This window comes from Canis lupus, chromosome 23, assembly GCF_003254725.2.
Source record: "Canis lupus dingo isolate Sandy chromosome 23, ASM325472v2, whole genome shotgun sequence".
Taxonomy (NCBI): domain Eukaryota; kingdom Metazoa; phylum Chordata; class Mammalia; order Carnivora; family Canidae; genus Canis; species Canis lupus.
The window spans coordinates 49382729-49405578 of record NC_064265.1 but is presented as its reverse complement, the minus strand read 5'-3'; the positions used below and the strand labels follow the sequence as shown (position 1 = coordinate 49405578).

The 22850-nt window shown below is 44.5% G+C and overlaps 1 protein-coding gene across 6 annotated transcripts in view; it reads left to right on the top strand.

The window, feature by feature from the left end:
* PLCH1 (phospholipase C eta 1) overlaps positions 1-22850 on the top strand; it is a 203727-nt gene that overhangs the window by 157078 nt on the left and 23799 nt on the right. For all 6 annotated transcript variants that reach the window (XM_049099691.1, XM_049099696.1, XM_049099695.1 and 3 more), the window contains 4 exons: positions 3871-3991; positions 9466-9637; positions 13351-13458; positions 21105-21266. In XM_049099691.1, coding sequence (XP_048955648.1) covers positions 3871-3991; positions 9466-9637; positions 13351-13458; positions 21105-21266 — 563 coding nt within the window. The remainder of the gene's footprint in view (positions 1-3870; positions 3992-9465; positions 9638-13350; positions 13459-21104; positions 21267-22850) is intronic.

Sequence of the window (22850 nt, the reverse complement as noted above, 5' to 3'; positions counted from 1 at the left end):
AGTATGGAGCAGGACTTGTGATGACTCCATGACGCGATCGTTAGCTCCAGACCGTTTTTTGCAGTTTTGCTGAACCCAGTTTGGCTGTGTCCTGTGCAGTATTTCTTTTGCTTTCCAGGTCCATCAGGTACCCCGTCTTCCCTTTTTTTGGTTTGCTATCCAAAATCAGTGTCCTACCCAAGCCCAGCCATGTTCCCATGATCAGCTCCTTGTACTGAATCAGAACATCGAATCTTCCAGGTTTTATTTCGGGCATTAGAAGGGAAGTTATCTGATTGAGATAATTCAAAGCAAGATACAAATATTTTTTTTTTTCAAGGTACAAAGGATTTTTAATCTTAGCTTTTTTAGGGGTCTTTTCATTTTAACATGAGAGCTTTTAATTGTGTACGGTAGATGATATTGGACACGGGCCTTCTCTTGTACCTCCCTTCTTTCTTCCTAACTGCCGATGAGCAAAGTAATAGAAAGAGGCTACTTGATTCTCCTTTTCTATTTTTTTTTAAAAAGACTTTATTTATTCATGACAGACACAGAGAGAGAGAGGCAGAGACACAGGCAGAGAGAGAAGCAGGCTCCATGCAGGGAGCCTGATGTGGGACTCGATCCTGGGTCTCCAGGATCACACCCCGGGCTGAAGGCGATGCTAAACCTCTGGGCCACCGGAGCTGCCCTGGTTCTCCTTTTCTAAAAGATTACTTAGCTCCAGCTCTTCCCACAAACTTAGACTATGCACAGCTATGGTGCAACTTTAAAGGACATGCAATCTCTCCAATACCTCCCTTACCAGCTTGTATCAGCAGATTTCTTCCCTATTATTTGGTTTCCTTGAAGCTATTACTACTGGAATAGTCTATATGTGGGCAGTGAAAGTCCAGTTACTATTTCTGGGAGGTTTTTGTTGAGGAGAAGAATTCTATTTATCTGAGAGACTTGGTCATCTTTGTCTGGGATTTATTTTCTGTTCAAAATTATGGTTATCCCTTTGGCTTTGGATGTACTATAGGAAGGAACAGGAGAACTACCATGTTTTCAGCCCCTTTTGTGAGCTAGGACCTGATGGAGTGCTTTCCATACATTCTCATTTGATTCTTATGACATTAAGGGAGATACAATAATTGCCTTAAGAGGACACCCCAGCTTGGAGGGGTTTAAGCAGCTCAAGTTCGTATAAGCAAGGAAGTTTGGGACCAGAGATTTGAACTCAAATTGACTTAACTCCCCCATTCTGCAGTTCTCCGGGAAGTCTATGTGCTTTCTGGAGGAGCAAACATCAAATGGCGTGATGAGCCCTAGGAGGGATCAGTTGAGGACCACCAGGTCACATAAGGAAGGCTAGAGAGAAGGTGAAGTGCGGCACTGAGGGGAGGCTGGCTTTAAATTTGCTTGGTTTGAGATTAGGACTACCACCTAAATATGTATCTGTTCCTGAAGACTGAGAATTTGATGACAGGGTCTTCTGTGCTCTCCTACCTACTTCTGTCAGCCGTGTGCTTTGAAGATCAGCGTTCACAGCTGAAGAAGCTTGGGCTTCAGAGGCACTGGCATACCTACCCCCAGTGCTATGTCCTCTACCACGGGTCCAGATGAAGTTGTTTTTACCCTTAAATAGCTATAGCTAGGATATTTAAAGAATGTGATTTATGGAATGTAGCAGGTCATGGATTGAATATTTCAGGTCCCACAGATATTTTTTGGAAGCAGCTTTTGCCAAGCATAGCACTTAGAGGTAGAGAGTAATGATTCTGGACAGGCCCTTCATGCTACTGTGACCTGAAGACTCTCTCTACTTCCAAGCTTCTAGTTTGATAATGTTGTGTTTTCCGTCTCCATTAGTTCAGCTGTAGGAATGTCCTTGGTCAGGATATATATAGTGTCTTGGGAAGACTAATAAGTCTTTTTTGGTGAAGTGGATTTGTCAGCAAGTCAACTGGATAACTTTTTTTTTTTTTTTTTTTTTTTTTTTTACATGGCCTTTCATTCCCTTGATTTTCAGCCCAGGTTGCCTAATAAATATGGATGTTCTGTCCGGGGGATTTTCACCCTCATTATGGAACCGATGTCGCATCACTGCTGTAATCGGTTTACAACCTTTCCTGTTACCTCCGGGAGCGCTATCAGGATGGAACATTCGAAGTTCCATTACGAAAAGCTGTCACGTTAGCTGCTCGGCCGGCCTGCGGGACTGACCAACTCTTTGTCGGGGCTTTCAGGGGCCTCTAATATGTGACATGATTGAAAAACGGGCCCCTGGTGATTTGGTGGCTAGGAGGATTGGTTAGAGGATTTCCATCTTGCCAGCATGGCCATCACAGCATGAGCTCTTACAGGAACCTTCGCTGTCCTTTGGACTGGGCTACGATTGCCACGTGTTTGGATGCCAGTTACAATTTGGGAGTGGTGTGACCCTCTTCAGCAGGCGGGTGATGAAGTTAGATCTAGAAAGAACCGTCCCCGACTATGGCTATTCTTTGTGATACATGTTAGCAAAAGAGCACCTCCTCGCATGACCAGTGTAGTTTTAGGGGCTCCTTTTATGTACACGTGGTGATCGAGTCAGGCATGGCGCTGCCTTGTCCACAGCAGTTCTTTTTGTCAGGATGTTAGTTCATGAGAAACCCTGTTATGCCCTTTTTCCTCCACAACGGGGCTAACTCAGGGTCTAAATTATTCAAATACATACTTTTGAAACCTCTGTTCCTTCTTCTTATACCCATATCCAAAGACAAATTAAAGAATGTCAAGTACATGTCAAAAGATGGACAGAGCTTCTCTTCTTAGAAAATGTCTTTGGGAGAAAAAGAAAAAAAAAAGAAAAGAAAATGTCTTTGGTACATTTGACCTCATTTGCAAGGCCCAAAGGGACAGTGCGGCTCTTTATGCTCCTATCCCCAAACCTTCAATCTTCTTAATAGCATCTTTATTCTTTTTTTTTTTTTTTGAAGATAAAAAAAAAAAAAAAGGCTTCTCCCTTTGCCTGTGTCTCTGTCCCTCTAGTGAATAAATAAAAAAAATATTTTTAAAAACCCCATATCAATATTATCAATAACAGTCACAGTTACTGGGGCAGCCCCGGTGGCTCAGTGGTTTAGCGCCACCTTTAGCCCAGGGTATGATCCTAGAGACCCAGGATCGAGTCCCATGTTGGGCTCCCTGCATGGAGCCTGCTTCTCCCTCTTCCTGTGTCTCTGCCTCTTTCTCTCTGTGTCTGTCATAAATAAATAAAATCTTAAAAAAAAAACATCACAATTACTATGTATCATGCAGGATTATAAGCAGCTTTACATAGTCACCACTCAAGCTTATGATGCAAATGCGACCATCATTTCCTTTTATCAATGGGGGAAAGCAAGGCTTTAAATGATTCAGTCATTTGCCCGTATTTTGTAGCTACTGTAGATTAATAAAATGAAAATCTAATAGATACACGATGAGTTTAAGAGAATAGTAATGAAAAACTCTCTTACCGATTTGGGAGGGTCACTGCAATTTACTAAAGGACTTTAGTAAACTGAAAATGAAGAAGTGAAATTGGAGAAACCACCTGTTAAGAAGTGTCACTGTCCTTGGGCATTCTTGATTGGATTTAGATTGATTTCTAATGAGCTTTCTTAGTAAATGCTTGGTTGCTTGTGAATATGACATCTTTGCTAACTAAAAGCACTTAGAAAGAAATCATTTATTATCTTTAATTCCTTATTCTGATAAATATGCCAGAGCACCCATCTGTCTGTCTGATAATCTTTGTTGTGATCATAACATGTATAATCTCAAATAATAAACTTAAAATAACATTCGCCTGATAGTTCCAGAAACATTAGCAAATACCAGCAGCTTTGCATTGTTGATGTGAAGTTCTGTTTTTGGCAGTTGACTGTTGGGATGGCCCAGATGGAGAGCCAGTGGTCCACCATGGTTACACTCTGACTTCAAAAATTCTCTTCAGAGATGTTGTGGAGACCATCAACAAGCACGCCTTTGTGAAGAACGAGTAAGTACAGCAACATTTGGGAGCTAAGCCTGCACACAGAGCATTGGCTGATGCGCCACAACTATAACACCACGCACCCTCCTTTGGAGCCTTCATCTCCCTTCCTATGACCCTAGTTCTCTCCTTCCTTCCCAACAAAACATTGTGAGCAAATAAAATGGGCTCCATGTTTGTACTTCCTCAAGCTCCATTTATTTCTTACCCCATTCTATCTCAAAACATTGGTTCCTTGAAGCATGTTCTTGCAAAGATAGACCTCAGCATTTCTAGAGTGTTCAGAAAGTCTGGAAATGTAGGTTCCTGAGCATGATAAATAGTTTATTGATATTATATTACAATACAGTAAAACAGCTTGGTTCATCAGCTTGCTGAATGTCCTAAACATACTGAAATGTCTAGCATCCTTGTGTCACTCGTCTCTTCCTTAGCATGGGATAGTGGTGACTCTTTTCTCCTCAATACTTGCTTTTTTGGGGCCTTCTATTATAATATTCCCCTCTATGCTGTCATTGATTCGCACTCTTTTTTTTTTCTTTTTGGCCCGTGGTCTTCTAATCCATTTCCCCATTCCTCTATAATAGTCACTGTTTCTTAAGTTGTTGCCATTGTTCTACCTTTGGGTTAATTATATGTCCAGAACTTTCCCCCAAGTTTCAGAGCTATGTAGAAAAATGCTTAGTAAAAAAAAAAATCACCTGAGTATCCCATAGGTACCTCAAAATCTAGAAATGTCATTATTTATTCAGGTGTTTAATGGTGTCTGCTCTAAGCCAGGCCTACTGCAATAGGTGCAGAAAACCAAACCACGGCACAGATCAAAGAAGACCCCTACCATCATGGAGCTTGCATCCCAAACTCAACTCAGCGTCTCATAATGCCAAATCTCCTCTGGCTCTATTTCCATTTATTTAGGGGCAGCCCTGTCTACCAGTGTCGTTAGCCAAAAACCAAATCATCCTAGATTCAGCCAATTCTTGGCAATTGTACCTCCTAAATTATCTTTTGACTCCATTTTCATTTCCCTTTGGGTCATCCTCTACACAGGTGCGATATTTCCCCTCCTAAAAAGTTAACGCATGATGTTACAATTCTTAAAGTCCTTCAGAAGCTCCCTGTGGTACAGTCCTGTCTTCCTGTCCTTCAGGGCTTGGCCTCTCCTTTCTCTTCCAGGATCTTCCATCATTGCTCCACAGAGATGGAGGTTTCTGCCTTTATTGTCTTTTGGATTCCCTAGTGACCCCGGTTCTTTCACAACTCCTTACCTCATTGCCTGGTACATTCTTCCCACCTACCTAATCCTTATTCATTTTTCCAGACTGCTTAGACATTGTCCCTCTGGCAAACTTACTGATACACCAGCTGATGTAAATGCTCTTTTCTCTGTTCCTGGCACCCTGAGCATATTTCTATTTTATCTATGTAAGTACTTTTATAGCTCTTGGTTTCCTGCCTCCTTTTGATTTTTTTTTTAAGATTTTATTTATTTATTCATGAGAGACACACAGAGAGAAAGAGAGAGAAAGAGAGAGAGAGGCAGAGACACAGGCAGAGGGAGAAGCAGGCTCCATGCAGGGAGCCCGACGTGGGACTCGATCCTGGGACCCCGGAGTCATGCACTGGGCCAAAGGCAGATGCTCAACCGCTGAGCCACACCCAGGCGTCCCTCTTTTGAGTCTTTAAGACCTTGAGCTCATTGGAAATATGGGTCTGTATCTTATTCATGTTTTTATTGCCTAGCAGGTACCTGCAACATACTGGACAGCTAAGAAATGCTTTTTTTTTTTTTTGTAATTAAAAGAAACAAAACTACAATTGCATAAAATTAATTTAATGAAAGTTCATAGCCTTTAAAATCTTTAATATTTAGTCTTCATATTTATTAACCATGAGGTTGGGCAGCCCTGGTGGCTCAGCGGTTTAGCGCCACCTTCAGCCCAGGGTGTGATCCTGGAGACCTGGGATCAAGTCCCACGGCGGGCTCCCTGCCTGGAGCCTGCTTCTCCCTCTGCCTGTGTCTCTGCCTCTCTCTGTCTGTCTCTCATGAATAAATAAATAAAATCTTAAAAAAAAAAAAAACAAAAAACATGAGGTTAAAGTGCTGTTACAATGAAAGATGCGCCCTGCGTGGCAGGTTTGTTTTGTGCTATCTGCCCCATGCAGGAATCCCAAGCACTGGAATCTGACAGGTCTTTTCTACCCCGATTGCTACCAGTTTTAGCAAAGTCAAGGAAATGATTTTGCCGTTGTTTTCCAAAATGTGACCTTGGGTGCTGAAAAGGCTGCCACGTTGGAGGATCCTCTGATGACTTGGTGCTTACTTCAAGTTTGGGAATACTTAGAAGAGAAAAGCACTTTACTTAAAAGTTAATATGCTTATTTAGTCCATTTTTAAAATTAATTGATTAATTAATTAATTAATCAATTAATTAATATTTAGCCCATTTTAAAAGTTCAGTCTTTTTCTTTTCTTTCTCAGACCTTATTTATACCCAGGTTTCTCAACCTTGGCACTAATGACATTTTGGACCAGAGAACTCTTTGTTGGGGCTGCGAGGTGCTGGCTTATACATTGTAAGATGGTTAGCGGTGTCCTGACTTCCACACGTGGAGTGTCATTAGCATTCCCTTCAACTTCCCATTTTGTGACCACCAAAAATGTGTTCAGACATCGGCAAATATCTACCTGGGAAGGGCCCCACAGACTCCCTTGTCCCCAGTTGAGAAGCGCTGCTTTACTTTGAGTATCGTTAGACACTGAGAGGCTTTTTATAAACAGACTGATGACTTAAAAATTCATTGTTAGGGGATCCCTGGGTGGCGCAGCGGTTTGGCGCCTACCTTTGGCCCAGGGCGCGATCCTGGAGACCCGGGATCGAATCCCACATCGGGCTCCCGGTGCATGGAGCCTGCTTCTCCTTCTGCCTGTGTCTCTGCCTCTCTCTGCGTCTCTCATGAATAAATAAATAAAATCTTTTAAAAAATATATTCATTGTTCAAACTCCTTGATGTGATTGCATAGACAATCTCTTGCTAGCTTGTCGTGTTTTTCTCTCTTTCTGACACTCCAGGATGAAACCCACGTGAACACAAGAGCCAACAGGTTATAGGAGGGTAACACACTCCAGTCACAAAGGTTCATCTCTTGTATTTCCTTTGGCATCCAGTTTTACTAAAGAGGAGAGAGTAATTTCAGGAGGTCCTCGTCACAACAGCCCAGGAGTAAAATTGTTTTTCCCTAGTATATATATGAGCCAATTTAAATATTGCTTTATATACTCTGGAAAATATATATGGCCTATTGCTCCAGAAGATATATGATGGAAAAGTAGAAAGAAATAGCAACAAGCTAAATTTGGAATAATCTCTTATTCTGAAGAAAGAATGAAGTCAGAAGAAGAGTAAGATCAGCAGTCTGGTTGAGGTTCACATTCTGCGCACAGCAGCCCAAGGGCTGGGGGACAGTGAATGCTTGGCCTTTTTTCCTTTCTGCAAATGAAGACTAGGATATAATTCTATACAGCTGATTTTTTAGTGCTTGGGATAGGATGCTCTAAGTCACCAAATTCCATTAAGATCTCTTATCCTCAATAGTGATTTTCAAGCTGGGGGCTGATTTTGAAATATCTGCTCTTAGGGATGCTCAGTGGTCTGTTAGATGTTATTAGACACTCTTTAAATTGGATTTATTTAAGTTTTTACACTGAAGTTTATTTTTTGAGTATAACTGACACACAAGGTTACATTAGTTTCAGGTGTAGAGCTTAGTAGTGATTTGAGTTTATACATCATGCTGTGTTCACCACAAGTATAGCTCCCAGCTGTCACCCTACAATGTTATTACAGTATCATTGACTCCGCTCCTTATGCTCTACCTTTTATTCCCATGACTTATTCATTCCACATAACTGGAAGCACATACCTCCCACACCCCCTCCACCCAGTTTGCCTAGCCCCTCGTGCCCCTTGCCCTCTGGCAGTTTATTCTCTGTATTTATCAGGTCTGATTCTGCATTCTGTTTGTTTATCCTTTTTTTTTTTTTCTTAGATTCCACATATAAGTGAAATCATAAGGCATTTGTCTTTCTCAGTCTTATTTCACTTAGCAGGATACCCTCTAGGTCCATCCATGTTGTTGCAAATGGCACAACCTCATCCTTTTTTGCAGCTGAGTAATATTTCTGTGTGTGTGGGTACATCACATCTTCCTTACCCATTTGTCTATCAGTGGGCACTTGGGTAGCTTCCATCTCTTGGCTATTGTAAATAATGCCATAATAAACATAGGGGTTTATGTCTTTTTGAATTAATGTTTTTGGGTTTTTTGGGGGGTAAATACCCAGTAATGGAATTGTTGGATCATATGGTAGTTCTATTTTTAACTTCTTGAGGAACCTTCATACGGTTTTCCACAGTGGCTGCACTAGTTTACATTCCCACCAATAGCATTTGAGGGTTTTCTCTTTCTTCACATCCTCACCAACACTTGTGTCCTGTGTTTTTCGTTTTAGCCATTCTGATGGGTGTAAGGTGATCTCTTATGTGGTTTTGGTTTACATTTCCCTGATGGTGATGTTGAGCATCTTTTTGTGTGTCTGTTGGCCATATGTATATCTTTTTGGAAATATGACTACTCAGGTCCATTGCCCATTTTTTAATTTGATTTTTTTGGAGGCTTTAGGTGTTGAGTTATATGAGTTCTTTATATATTTTGGATATAACCCCTTTGTGAGTGTATCACTTGCAAATATTTTTTTATTTAGTAGGATGCCTTTTTGTTTTGTTGATGGTTTCCTTCACTGTGGAAAAGCTTTTTATTTTGATGTAGTCCCAATAGTTTATTTTTGCTTTTATTTCCCTTGCCTTAGATGGCATATCTAGAAAAATATTGGTACAGGTGATGTCAGAAAAATTACTGCCTGTGCTCTCTTCAAGGATTTTTGTGGTTTGAGGCCTTACATTTAGATCTTTAATCCATTTTGAGTTTATTTTTGAGCATGGTGTTAGATAGTGGCCCAGTTTCATTCTTTTGCATGCTGCTGTCCAGTTTTCTTAGCACCATTTATTGAAGAGACTGTCTTTCTCCATTATATATTTTTGGCTCCTTTAGATTTTTGAATAAATAAGATGTTTACGTTAAATGAGCTTTCTTTCTTTGGGCATATCTCTCAAAATTTTCTTTTTTTCTTTTAAAAGAGACATACTGTATATACCATTTTTTTTTAAAGCAAAATATTAATGGAAGTCATCCCACATGGTTGGTATTTTGTGCAGCCATTATGCCAGGCAAAATATATTTATTTGGTCAGCAGAGTTTCTTTAAAAATGCATCTTCCATCTTTCTCATTTTAATCACCACCGCTTTCACAAATTCTGTCACTAGGATTGTAAGAACATAATAAAATAGAATGGTTTTCAAACACCCCCTGGAAGTTGCCTGTACTCGATGCCTTTAGAATATGTCATTGTCCTCTTAGGTTCCCGGTCATACTGTCCATTGAGAATCACTGCAGTGTCCAGCAGCAGAGGAAGATTGCTCAGTACCTGAAAGGAATATTTGGAGACAAACTGGACCTGTCATCTGTAGACACCGGAGAGACCAAACAGCTTCCAAGCCCTCAAAGTTTGAAAGGCAAAATCCTAGTGAAGGTAATTACCTCATGGAATGCAGTAAAAGGCATTTAGAAGCCCTTCTTCCCTTAAGGCCTGAAAACTGGTTTATCAAGAGGACAATAGAATCAATATTTGAAGGATCCTCTAAGTTTGTGTATGCACCTTGTTCCTATTTATTAATAATTATACCTCCAGAAAAGCTTATTATTGACTGATCACGTATTCTGGGATTTGTTTTTGTGGAGTGAGAAGATCGATACTGTAAACCAAATGTTTAATATGTTAGTCTGTAATAGTTTACACTCGCGAGAAGTATATGTATCGGTGCATGGGGCACAGGGGAAGGGAAGGCTCCTTGTGTGTCCATATCTTTTTCTTTTCTTTTTTTTTTTTTTTGTGTCCATATCTGAAAGTGTTTCTTTCAGATTCTTCTCTCCCATTTCAAGCTCCAATAACTGTCTATCAAAAAAAAAAAAAAAACCAACCAAACAAAAAAAACAAAACAAAAGAAAGAAAAAGAAAAAGGAAACAAACGACAGTCTTTACGGTTGATCAGCCTTGGTTATGTAAGTGAGAGGAGCTTGCTTCAAAGCAGAGCATAGGCACAGACAAAATGCCCACAGGACTCGTGTGTATGCGAAGGAGCAGTAGGTGAATAGAATGACATTTTATGAACAGATTTTCTAAGGGAAGAAATTTACTACCTGCAATGAATATTTTTTCATACAAAGTAGAACCCAAAAAAACAGTTATTTGAGATCTCACATGGCTGACTCTGTGATTTTACTTAATTCCAGTTAATTTTGTGTGTTTGCACTAAATCCATCTTGGATAGTTGTATTATTTTGAGACTAAAAATCCAAGGAAGAGCAGCAGGGTATTAATATTCAAATTGGGTTACATTTTACTTAAAAGAAACGTGTACCAAAAAAATCAAATATCACAAAGGAGGCATACGAAAGTCAAACTGTAATTTCCTAGGAATACTTTAACAGGGGCTCTAAGGGAGGTCAGCAAATGGGAAAAATGTGAAGTACTTATCTTTGGAATTGGTCAAAACTGGTTTTTCTATCAGTTAAATGAGAATCATAGACTGAATCTGTCGGGCATTTGTACGTGTGAAAGCATTTTGAATAAAAGCTCCAAATAATGTGAGAGATAGCATGAAGGTCAGTTTTCCTGAAGTCTTGATAAAACAAACTCTTGTGGTAAAAACTAATTGCTGGGTTAAAAAAGCTAAATGCCACCTTAATAGTTTTGCTTAATAGTTTTCCTGTTTCCTATAGTCTTTAGCCAGTAGTCAGAAGGTTAAATGCAGAGTAAGTCCATTTGATCGAAATGCTTCCCTTTTGGACAGTGGAACTTAAGGTAGAAGGTTGATATGAATTGAGTCCCTTCTGCATGATTGGACTTTGGGCCATTTGTCCTACAATGTCCTGGGGCTTCTGGGCCGCTGGGTGCGCCAGAACCAGATGATCCGGGACACTCATTGGGAGGAGTGGCAACAGCATGGGCCGCAAGCATTTCAGGGCATTTAAGGTTCATTTGCTGGTAGCAACGTTCTTCAGACTTTAAAGAGACCTCCCAGATCTATGAACCGACATGTTTCCATTTGAAGCAAAAATAAAAGAACTGGTTTTCCTATGTTCCTTTAGCCGAGAGCAATCTTTGGTCCAAAAGCCACCATTTTAGCAGCTCCTGACCACTTTAGAGATTGACAAGTTGTTTATTATTATAATATACATACTTTCCAATCATATATTTATATCTGTATCTATATATCTATATCCCCACACTTATCTCCTGAAAAGCAAATAAAAAGTTGCTTTTGAACAGAAATTATAACAAACTTAGTAATTTTCCATAGGCTTTTATTGCTGAAACAAACTGTATCTGGTCCAGGCTTCTTACTTTTTACAGATACAAATCATAGCGTCATTACCACACTCCTTGGATCATGTAGCGTGGAGGTGAGCGGCCGCTATGGTTCTAGTCTCTAGAATATTTCCATGTATCATGGACCAATGAATCTAATTCTTGATCACTCCTGCATGCAATAGTCCATAGATCAGAAAGAGACCCCTCAAGACACCCGGACATTCTTTGACTCAGGTCCTTGAGTCATTAAGTTGTGCCTTAATTTATTCTATAATTTTCCTTAGGGGTACCCGTTGATAAGAAGCTTTAAGAAACCATGTTCTGTTGCATTGCTTTTCTTCCTGTCTGCCTGGATAAATTATCTTTTGAGAACCAGGAATGTGGAAGAGTTGGCAAAAAAAAATATGGCCCTCGTGTCTTTTAACTCAATTTTAAATGGATGGAAAGTTAGGGCACCCATGGATGCTCAGAGCAGGCCAGTTTCTCTCTCTGTCCCCTCACCTACCACCACACGTACCTGAAAGGAAGCTCGAGCTTGGTGTGGCTGCCCTATCAGCTCATCACTGTGTGCCCATCACGGTTACAGTTTTGTTTCCATCTTGTGGTATCAGAACTGTTCCTGTCATTCAAGGATTGTTACTCCTTCCCTGTGGATGTTACTTCTCACATTTGTTAGCTGTGTTCTGCTTTAACGTTTAAAAAATATGTTGGCTCCGTTCTATTTCAAAAGGGGGAATTGCCATCATGACATTTTAAATGTCTTATGTACTGGTCCATCTTGGTTGTCGGTCATTGTGCCCAAAACAAAAGATGACTCTGAGTAAGTAATCGGTGGTGAATAAATGAAGGAGGTCGTGACCTCAACGTCTATGTTCCTGAACGTGTCTGGTCGCTGCTTAGTTGAAAACCTTATTTCTGGGGCTGCTATATTAACATAGCTACTCCATAGTGTGCCCTCTCAAATAAAGAAAAATAAATTCATTTTATAGAAGCCTTCTGTATCAGAAAAGACTTAAAATAACATATAGGCAGAGATTCTTTAATTCTGAGCTGTTTTGTTATTAACAACACATGGGAGGAAGTGAAAAAACATTCTGTTACATTTACTTAGAATTATAGGTAAGTATTACCCACGTATCTGCATCTATCTCTAAACGTGTTCGTGTGAAAAAGGAAGAGTGTAGTTTCCAGTTTTGTAGACCGCGCGTACAAATAAGGAGTGTAATACATATCAGTATAAAGGGAAATTAAATCTCACACTTTTAATCCTATAAGCGACCCTCTGTAAGTTGAAGAAAATGTTTAAATATACAAACCCTAAGAGTTTGGAGTCTTAATATACATCTTGCTCTCATTATGTAAATGATTTAATCAGCTTTGAAATGATCAGTGTGCTGAGGACCCAAGGTCAAGAGCTTTGGGTATCAGGGAAGGTGCGGGAGAATGGGGACAGAGAATTCTCTGGAAACCTGACTATGCTGGTGACCCTGTGCAGGGAGGGAGTAGGTGGAGGGAAAACCCAGCATGCTGCAGAAAGCCAATGATGGTGTGGAGAGTGGGAATACTAAAAGTCACTGGGGTTGGAGTTTAGAAAACATCAGCCTCAATAGCAGTCTGCTGATGATATTTAAAAATTCATCATTATTTTTGGCTGTCAAACATATATGAACGTCCTTCCATCCTCCTCCATCCCTGTATTTTAAGGAATCCCCTCATAGTGGCCAAAAATGCTAGATGTTTGCTTTTCTTGGTCGCAGAACTAGGATGTAGGCACATGATCTAGATGCATCTCCCAATCAAATGAACCTGCCCCGGATATCAGACACCTGCACTATTTCCATTTTTAAATTGGGTGTGTTGCTCCATTTCAGGGCAAGAAGCTGCCTTATCATCTTGGGGATGATGCAGAGGAGGGGGAAGTTTCCGACGAAGACAGCGCAGATGAAATTGAAGACGAGTGCAAGTTCAAGCTCCATTACGTGAGTCACAGATTTAGTTATAATTGTTGACCCCAAAGTGCGGCAGTAAAAATTGCTGCTGTGTTGGAATCCTCACAATATGGTGGCCGTGGTGCAAAAGGGATAGTCTTGGAAAGTTACTTTGTTTTGGGGCAAGACACTCAGATGCTTATTGAGTCAAGGGCTTTGCATTAGAAGGAATGTTCATGATTAACCTGTCTGACCCTCTGTCTCGAGGGAGAAATCCTCTCCCCATTTCAGCTTTGTCAAAACTCAAATTGCTGCTGGAAATGTCATGGTGACATGAAATGAGCTGGCCCTAGCGTGATCTCCTCTGCCTCTTGCTAGCAGCCCTACTATGCTGCTTGTCAAGGCCGGCCTGCAGGACCCAGCGATGCGTGGGCTGCTCCTCTAGGATGCCCATTCTTGCCCTAGGAAAATGTACCTTGGATCAGAGGATTTCCAAGCTCTTCCAGAATTGAGACCCTTGGCTAAATCTTTAGTTTGCCACGTCTTAGATAAAGTGGCACCGGATAGTTTGCTCTCTGCATGGTGCTTCAGACCCCTGTGGCTGGATCAAGGCGGTACCTTTGTGTAAAAAAAAAAAAAAAAGAAAGAAAAAAAGCATCATTTAACCAGGGAATCCAAAGTAAATGCAATGCAAACCTATGCAAACCTAGAGGAAATGTAAAGCTTAAAGAGATACCCCTCATCTCCTCGTGGAGGGTTTGGGATTTCTTACCCTTCCCCCACCTCTATGACTCCTAGGATTGTCAGGATCACAGGGCAGCCTGAGAGCAGTACCCCCCTCACATTAGCTTGTTTGTAGTGTTTGCAGTTTGACTTTTGTGGAAAAGTTGTATTCCTCTAGAGACCGGGACTCATTCTTCCCTCTGAAACAGAGAAATTTTACACAGAATTTTCTAATTTGCATCATTGCCCTGAATTCAGCTATTACATTGCTAAAAACAGTGCACTCTCTTTGAAATAGTAACTAATATGGCTTCCTGTGGTTACCGAAGGAGCCAGCCTTACTCCAAAGTGGACATGAGTCTAAAGACGGCCAACCTCTCAGCAGACACTTTTTTTTCTTGGCTTTAGTGCGACTCAAAAAGGATGAAGTGGGGAAGATTCAGCTTGAATTGAAAAGGAAAAATTACCATCTGTATTAATTTGTTGCCTTTTAATAGTTTATATCAGCTCAAATACCACTAATAGGGCTATGGTTGCAGAACATTAATCTGAATAGATTTTATACAAGCAAAAATGGTTAATATATTAAATTGTTGATTTTTTTACCCTTCCGGAAACTTACTATTTTTATTATCACTCAATATGCAATTATGGATAATGTAGCTCTATTTTTTAAGCTATATTTTATAAACCAAATTTTAGCCTCTGATCTCCATTATCTTTGCATCTTATTTCCAAAATCTCTTGATTGCCAGCCTCAGAGTAGCCTATCGTTTGAGAGCAGGGAACAGAGCGGCTTGACTAAGTTACATAGTTAGGGAATGCTGTTTTTGGTGAAAACGAGTAGTGGAAGTTTAGCTACTATCACAACATAGTCATTTATTGCTCTGAGTAAAAGCCAAGTCGTCCTGGTTTCTAAATCCACCCAGTTATATAATTTTTCTTCTAATATCAGTGAGCTCCTAACTTTTCATGTTAAGTATCTGTGACTATGAAGGAGAGCTTGCTGTCGTTTTATGGAAACACGTCACTAACCTCACCTGTGCAATAACCCCGCTGATTCTTCCCGTCTTCAAAGGCTCCTGGTTGGTTTCTAGGAAGCCACACAGGTAGGTAGTTCAGAACATGAGTCTGTAAAGATAGGTATGATCCTTCATGCGGATCCTTTGATTTGGGCTTTAGTAAAAGCAAAGAGCACCTAAATTGTGAAGTTTTACAGGTTATCTCTTTGTTAGACTCTAGGAAGAGAATATACATAAAGGAACAAATATTCTTTTTTTTTTTTTTTTTTAGGAACAAATATTCTAGTGGAGATATATAAAGTTTTTGCTCCACTTTCGAATCCCTTTTCCTTGTTTTTGAGCTCTTCTGAGAAAAGGCAGTGTTGTGCTTAGAAAGCCAAAGAGTTACTCTGTAATCAGGCAATTTATAGTCTTATTGTCAGCACAGGGCTCAAATGCCTTATCGGAGTGTCGAATGTAAATTGCCCGATCGCAGTTTTGCAAAAGAGGATGTACTGTGCATAGCTTATGTGAAACCAATAATTACCGTAGTGGAGCTCTTACCCTCAGTTTTAAGTTAACAGAATGCGATTAGCTTTACAAATTATATCTGAATTATTGCCACAAATAAAAATTTTAGCTTAGCGTTCATGAGCATCAGATTGTTAACCCTCATGAGGCTTATCCAAGCTTCCTGGGCGTGTTGAACACATTTTTTTTTTTTACCGAGCATCTCCTTTTGGAAACGCAGCCATCATGTTATAGGTGTTGGGCACCTATCAGTAGACAAAACACACAAAAATCTACAAAAATCTTTGCCTTCATGAAGTTTATGCATTAATGGGTGAAGAAGAGAATGAACAAGAAATAAGACAGATAAGTGACAAGTGCCAAAGGAAAAGAAAGGGGGGTAAGGAGCGGCTTGCTTGGTTAGGCGTCCGACTCTTCATTTTGCTCGGGTCATGATCTCGGGGTCCTGGGATCAGCCTCATGTTGGCTCTGAGCTCAGCAGCGGTCTGCCTAAGGGTTCTCTCTCTCTCCCTCTGCCTCTCCTCCCACTTGCACACGCTTTCTCTTTGTCTCTTTAAAATAAAAATAAAGAAATCCCTATAAAAGGGAGGGAAGGAGCTGGTGTGGGCGTGCCTGTGTGTACAGTGTGAAAAGTCTACTGAAGATGGGATGGCCGGCAACGGTCTCACTGGGAAAATAACAGAAGAGCAATTACCCGAAAGTAGTGAAGAGCGAGCCATGTGGATGTGTGGGGAAAAGCATTCCAGGCAGAGGGAACAGCAAATGCAAAGGTCAGAAGACACGCTCGAGGTTCCTGCACATTCTCTAGCATTAGAAGCAGAATGGGAGGCAGGAGGTTCCTTCCGGGCTTCTTCTTCCCCCTGGTCTGCTGTTACTTCCTAAATAGTGTTTTGTGTTTAAGATTTTACTTATTTATTTGAGAGACAGAGAGAGTGCAAGAGAGGGAGAGGGAGAATCTGAAGCAGACTGTGTGCTGAGTGGACACTGGGCTCGATCCCACGACCGGGGTGGGGTGGGGTGGGGTGGGAGGGCGGCGTGTAATAAATTCTCTCTGTTGTTGAATTAGTTGAACCCTTTAAGCTTCTGCCTCATATTATTTTGTGGCTTCAGCCATCAAGAGAAGCCAGGCAGTGATATATAAGCTCCACGGACAAGCCAGTGTGTTCAGTGCCTCAAGAATCACAACGGCTCAAAAACACAGGGGAAAGCAGCTTCCTTTCAAGCGCGGCACGGTTATCTAACAGATCGGATTCGGTGGGGCCCGCTCACCATTATTCATCTCTACGGGGTCCTCTCATGTCAGGGTGACTTATAGACTCCACCCCTGTATTTCTTTTCCCCTTCGCCGAGTCATTCACTATCTTCCTCCCTGTGCTCTGGGGGCCTGTATGGGGCCGGTCTCGTAGGCCCCAGTCCTAGCTCTCGGTGGGTCTTGTACATGCCGCCCACCCCAGAAACACCAGGCCTCCCGACAGGTTGTCAGTGAGCCCTCGTGCGGTCACCCTGTGGAGAACCCCGAGCGACTCCTGGCACGTGACATCAGATACCATCAGTGACAAGAGCGGCAGGAGCAGCCCCGTGGTTGCCAACGTGGGTCCCGGCCAGGCCGGGCCAGAGGGTGCTCGGAGGGAGCTGAAGGCGCGAGGGAGCCGACGCCCGGATGTGAACCTCAGAGAAGCCGTCGTTGAGCCCAAGACTTCGAGATCCCAGGCGCGGGAAGCCCTGAGGCCTTCCCAGGGGGGCTGAGACACGTGCTGTCTTGGGGCAGGGGACAGAGCATCCGGGGAGGTGAGATCCTCCAAATTCCTGCTTGGTTTCGGGGTGAAGGTCCTCGGCTTGGGTGGCAGAGCAACAGGGGAGCTTTTGGAAGGCCCGGGGCCTCCGAGGGCCCTGGGCCTGGCCGTGGGATCGGGGGCTCCCCTTGAGGAGGGCCCCTCTTGAGGGGGCAGCCCGGGGCCGGCTCCCCTTCCCTGCTGCTCCTGAGCCCCAAGCCAGGCCTGTGGTTCTGGGCTCCCCCCGCACCCCCCTCCGCCTTCCTGGGCGCCTGTCAATCTCACCCTGGAGAAAAAACCAGAACACGTTTGGGGGAATTCCAGCTTTCTGGTGGATTCTCCTAGATGAGAGTGACCTCGCAGACACGGGAATTAGGGACCCCGATTTCTTCTCCGGTGGTGACTACTCCCACGCAGATAAGGGGCTGCTTCCCCCCCCCCCCCCGGCAGCTGCAGCCTCCTTCCTCTGCCGCTGGCTCAGGGAGCCAAGGGGAGAAGCCCGGCGCTGCAGGTGCACCACGGCCCCGTGGGGCCCAGCGGCCACCCCAGGGCCCGAGGGCAGCGGGATGCGGTCCCCGAGCGCGCCCAGACTCTGGAGGGTGTGAAGGAATAGCCCAGGCCTCGGTGTTAAGCCTCCCTGCACCCCGGAGTCGGGGGAGCACACCGAGGCTTCCCGGGGGCCGCCGCGTGCCCTGGGCGTGCCAGCTGCTACCCCCAACAGACGTGCTCCCCGCCGGGCCCCCCGCTCACCCGATCCTGTGTTGGGAGTCGGGCCCCTGGGATTCTCCTCCTTCCAATCTTAAGTGAAGCCTGCCATTCCCCCAGAGGGATCGCGGGGCTGCATTCCCCGGATGTCCTGTAGGAACAACGGTCGTCGACATACGAGCCTGCTCGCCACTCCTCTGCCCCAGGCATTGGTCTTTCTCTGTGACAGTATCCGAGGGGTGGCTGCAGCATGATGCGGCGAGATGCACCCAGAATTCTGAATCGGGAGCCTTAGGTTCCAGTCCGTCTGCGGCCGCTTCCCGGGCACGTGTGTTTGGACAAGTTCTGAATCTTTCTGCTTCTACGTCATGACTAAGTTTGGCTAACCCAGCGGCCGCCACTTTAGAGGTGTTGGGCAGCTTGCACGAAGTGTCATCGTATGCTTGTATTTTGTGAATCCTTGCACGATATATACAGTCTTAGCTGCTTTTTTTCTGTATTTTCCTGTGCTTCCCCCCCCACCCCCCCCCGTGTCCATCTGATTTCCTAGTTCTTACTGATCCTGTTTGTCTTCCCTACGCTCTCACTCGTGTTGGGATGCTGTCACTCTACTCTCTGCCCTATAATCAACCCTCCTTCATTGTAGGAGGTTGATTTGTGGCCTTGTTTGGAACGGAGGTCTCTGTAGATGTTGTTAGGTGAGGGCTGTGGAGATGAGAGCACCCTGGATTCACCAGGTGGGCTTTAAAGATCCAATGACAGGCCCAACGTCCTCATAAGAAGAGGAGAGGACGCAGCGGAAGCAGGGGCCGCACGAGGCCACGTGAAGACAGAGGCAGAGACTGGAGTCAGGCTGACAAGCTGAGGAACGCTAGGAGCCACCATAAATTGGAAGAAGCAAGGGGGCGGGAGGAGTCTCCCTCTGCTGACACCTTGATGTCATGCTTCTGACTTCTAGGACCGCGAGGCAACATATTTCTACCGTTTTAAGCGACTAGATTTGTGGCAACTTGTTACAGCAGCCACCGGAAATTAATATACCCATCGTCTAAGACGTGGCTCAGTTTCCTCGGCTCTTGGAAGTCCTCCCCAAGGCTGGAGGACGAGCCCTTCCTCTGTGTGCGCTGCACCTTACGTCCATCGCTTGCACCTGCCTGAGTAGTTAGCCCTTCATGCGTCTGTCTTCTCTGTGACAGCGAGGGTTCTGCGACGGTGGGCTTGGCCTTTTTTTTTTTTTTTTTTTTTGAGCTTGGGCTTTAGTCCTGGCTCCTCACCTGGCATTTAGCAGCCGCGTGGGTTTGTTGAAGTCTTGCTCTCAAGCTCTCATCTTTGTTAAATCCCTCCCTAGCACCCTGGCCTAGGTGCTGGGTGCTAGGTGCTCCTGGTGCTGGGAGCGGGAGCCAGCGTGTCTGGCTTTGCCTCCCTAGGCCCCTGTCCTGTTTTTCGGCACACGTGGCCAGGTTAATACTATTTCTAAAATACTACTCAGCAGCTCCGTGCCTCCGGCACTCACGTACCTCTGCCGTTGGGCCCTAAAGTACACTTCCAGCTCTATCTGCCAGTTGGCTGCTCCGTGGCCTTGTGCTCCAAGTTCACTTGTGCGCCCCTGGAACCCTGGACGACGGAGAGCCGCTCTCTCCATCGCTGCTGCGGAGCCCTAGACATCTCGCCCTCTGCTTAGAGATCGTCTTGGCCGCGCGGGCAGGGGCGCGGTGCTCCTCAGAACTGCAGTTGGACTGGCCGTCCGTGCTTCGGTGCGGGCACTGGCGTCCAGACAAATCAGCTTTTCCGTCTCCGCATCGCCTCCGGGACGCGAGGGCCTTCGCTGCAGTGAGGTGCCTTGTTAGCTGGCTAAGTTTAAAGACCCTCACGAGTGGGATTGTAACACAGGGACGGCCAGCAACCTCTTCTGATGTAGGCTTATTTTCCCAGATTTCCCCTTTTGGCATTTATAGGGCTTCCTCTTACAAGACTTCGTGAGAATAGAAGACGTGGCTAGGCAGCGGCCTGGTTCTACAGGTTTCAGATAGAATGATGTCTTAGCAACAGACGTGCGAGGAGAAGACAGGCCTTCAGCTCTGGGCGAGGAATGCGGGCGCTGTGGCCGTGCAGGAGGACCGCTTTCCTTCACTGTCGGCGGGGCTGGGTCCCGGGGGACGTGAAAGGAGCTGAGGAGCCCGGGGCCGCCGGTGTCGGGCAGGGCAGGGTGGCCAAAAGGTCGTGCTAAGAAAGGCTTCAAGGAAATCTGTGTCCCCTGATCACCTCAAGATCCCCTAAATTGTCATCTGGACCTGAGCACCGCTTTATCGTCCAAAACATTTGAAGTTATTTGTGATCTTAAAGTAATGTGAATGCCGAATCGTGGCACAGGTCAGTAGTGAGTTCCCTTTAGTTACACGTTGGGATCAGACATAGGAAAGAAAATGTTATCTCAGAATAATCCTCAATTCCGGAGATTTCCATCGCATTCTTTTCCCTCCCGTAGTGAACAAAGTGACTTTTTTTTTTTTTTTTTTAAGTAGCCTATTTTTTGCTCAAAGTTCCCTATGTAGAAATAGAAAACTTAGTTTTCAAATTCTCTCCTTCACCTTCTCTTTCTCGAAAATGCAACGTGGCTTGGTGGGAAGGACTTGGGAGGCCTGGGCTTAAATCCTGCCTCAGCTCCTTACTAGCTTTGTGACCTCGAGCAACTTAATTTCTTGGAACATCAGGTGCTGCATCTCTGAAAGGAGACCTTGCCAGGTTCTTGAGGGTGGAATAGGGTCATAGAAATCATTACTTTTTTTGGGGGGGATTATTGTTTTGGGGAGGAGCGGGAAGGACCAAAAACGATACGATGTGCTTACCCTCTTACAGGCAATTGAAAGCTAATCAGATTATAGAAGCCAAGTCGGCGTGAACGTAGGGTGCGTTCTGATTCTGTGTTTCTTAAGGGAAATAATTTCTGCTGCTTGATTCTTTGCAGAATAATGGGACCACTGAGCATCAGGTGGAGTCTTTCATAAGGAAAAAACTGGAGTCACTGTTGAAAGAATCTCAAATCCGAGACAAGGAAGATCCCGATAGCTTCACAGTGAGGGCGCTACTGAGGGCCACACACGAAGGCCTAAATGCACACCTGAAGCAGGTACGCACACCCGAAACAGGTGTATGACTCCCGCCCGTACGTGTCCTCCAGCAGGAAAAAAAGACAGAACCTCGTACTCCTGTTTCTGGTCATTTGCCACCTGCGAACCTCTCCGGTCTCTTCCGTTTGCATCCTCATACCCCTCGAGAAGTGAAAACCCCCTGTGGCAAAAGGATGCGAGAAGTTACTAGACGCGCACGGGCGGGAGGTGGAAGTTACCGGAGAACCTGCTTCACCGGGACCCCGGGGACCAAACACAGTGGCCCCGCACCCTGCTTGCCTGCCTGCTCAGCTGGGGGGCGGGCTCGAACCCCCAGGTGCCCCCCACCCCTCCCCACCCGTTGCTCTCCGTGCTGCATTGGTTGTGCACCCTGAGCGCATCTTCCATCCCTTTCACTCCTCGGGTCCGTGGCTGGGTCCCTGTCTAGGCCCGTGTCAGCCGTCACCTGCGCCTTTCTTGCCCTCCTTCAGTCTCCTCTCCGCTCTGAAACTAGCGTGATGTCTTAAAAATGTGAATCTGCTCACGTCCCTCGACCGTTCAGAGTGTTCAGTGGCTTCCGTTGTGATGAGGGTGACTACAAACCCTAACCAGGCTCTCAGGGACCTGCGTCACTGCATCCTTGTCTCCTGCTCAGATCTTCCCTTTTTCCTGTCACGCTGCTTCCCACAGTCGCCCCACCGACCACAGCTGTTTGTGTGCCATGGTCTTCCTCACGGCCTTTCCCTCCGCCTGGAACATTCCATTCCTACATCTGCTCTGGCTGACACTCCTACCTGTAAATTCCAGCTTCAGTGCGAAGCCCCGAATGAGTCCTGCCTTGACCCGGGATTGGATTCGTTGTCCACTTTACATCGTCCGTGATAGCCTGTGATAGCTTCTCTTTTCTGAAGCTTTTTTTTTTTTTTTAACACTTTAACACATTTGCAATTATTTGCTCAATATCTATCTTCTCAACTAGATTATAGGTTCCATGAAGACCAGAACCACGCCAGTCTTAAATGACCATTATGTTTCCAACTCATTATAGTGCCTGGGCCGTAGTACAGCTTCCAGAAGATGTTGTTGAGTGAATAAATGATTTGGGCTCTGGCTGATATTTTAACTCTGCTTTCTAATAGAAATATCCGAAATGGACAAGGAAAAAGGAGGGTGGGCTTATTGATATTATCACTGCAGGGCATTGAGGGCTCTTATCCTGGCCCAGAGGAGATTTGGGAAGTTACTGGCTCAGCTAGTAGCAGACATCCCTGCTCCTGCGGCCTGTCCTCCTGGACTCAGGGATCACCAGGCAGAGGGAGGACCATATGGGGTGACCACCCTTCCTCTCTAGAGTTTGTGCTGAGCTCTGGTTGGGCAGCTTAGCTCATGCACCCACCCCTAACCTAATCACCGTGGCCTCGAACACGTGGAACAATAGCTTGCCAAGGATATAGGATAATATTGGCTGGTTAGTGTCAAAGAGAAGTTACCTGGAAGTGGTGCCGAGGCTAGCTAGGCCCTCTGACGCTACATGTTAGAGAGGCAGAATGGAACACTGGGGAGGCAACTGAAATATGAATTACAGTGTGACTGCCCTTACCACT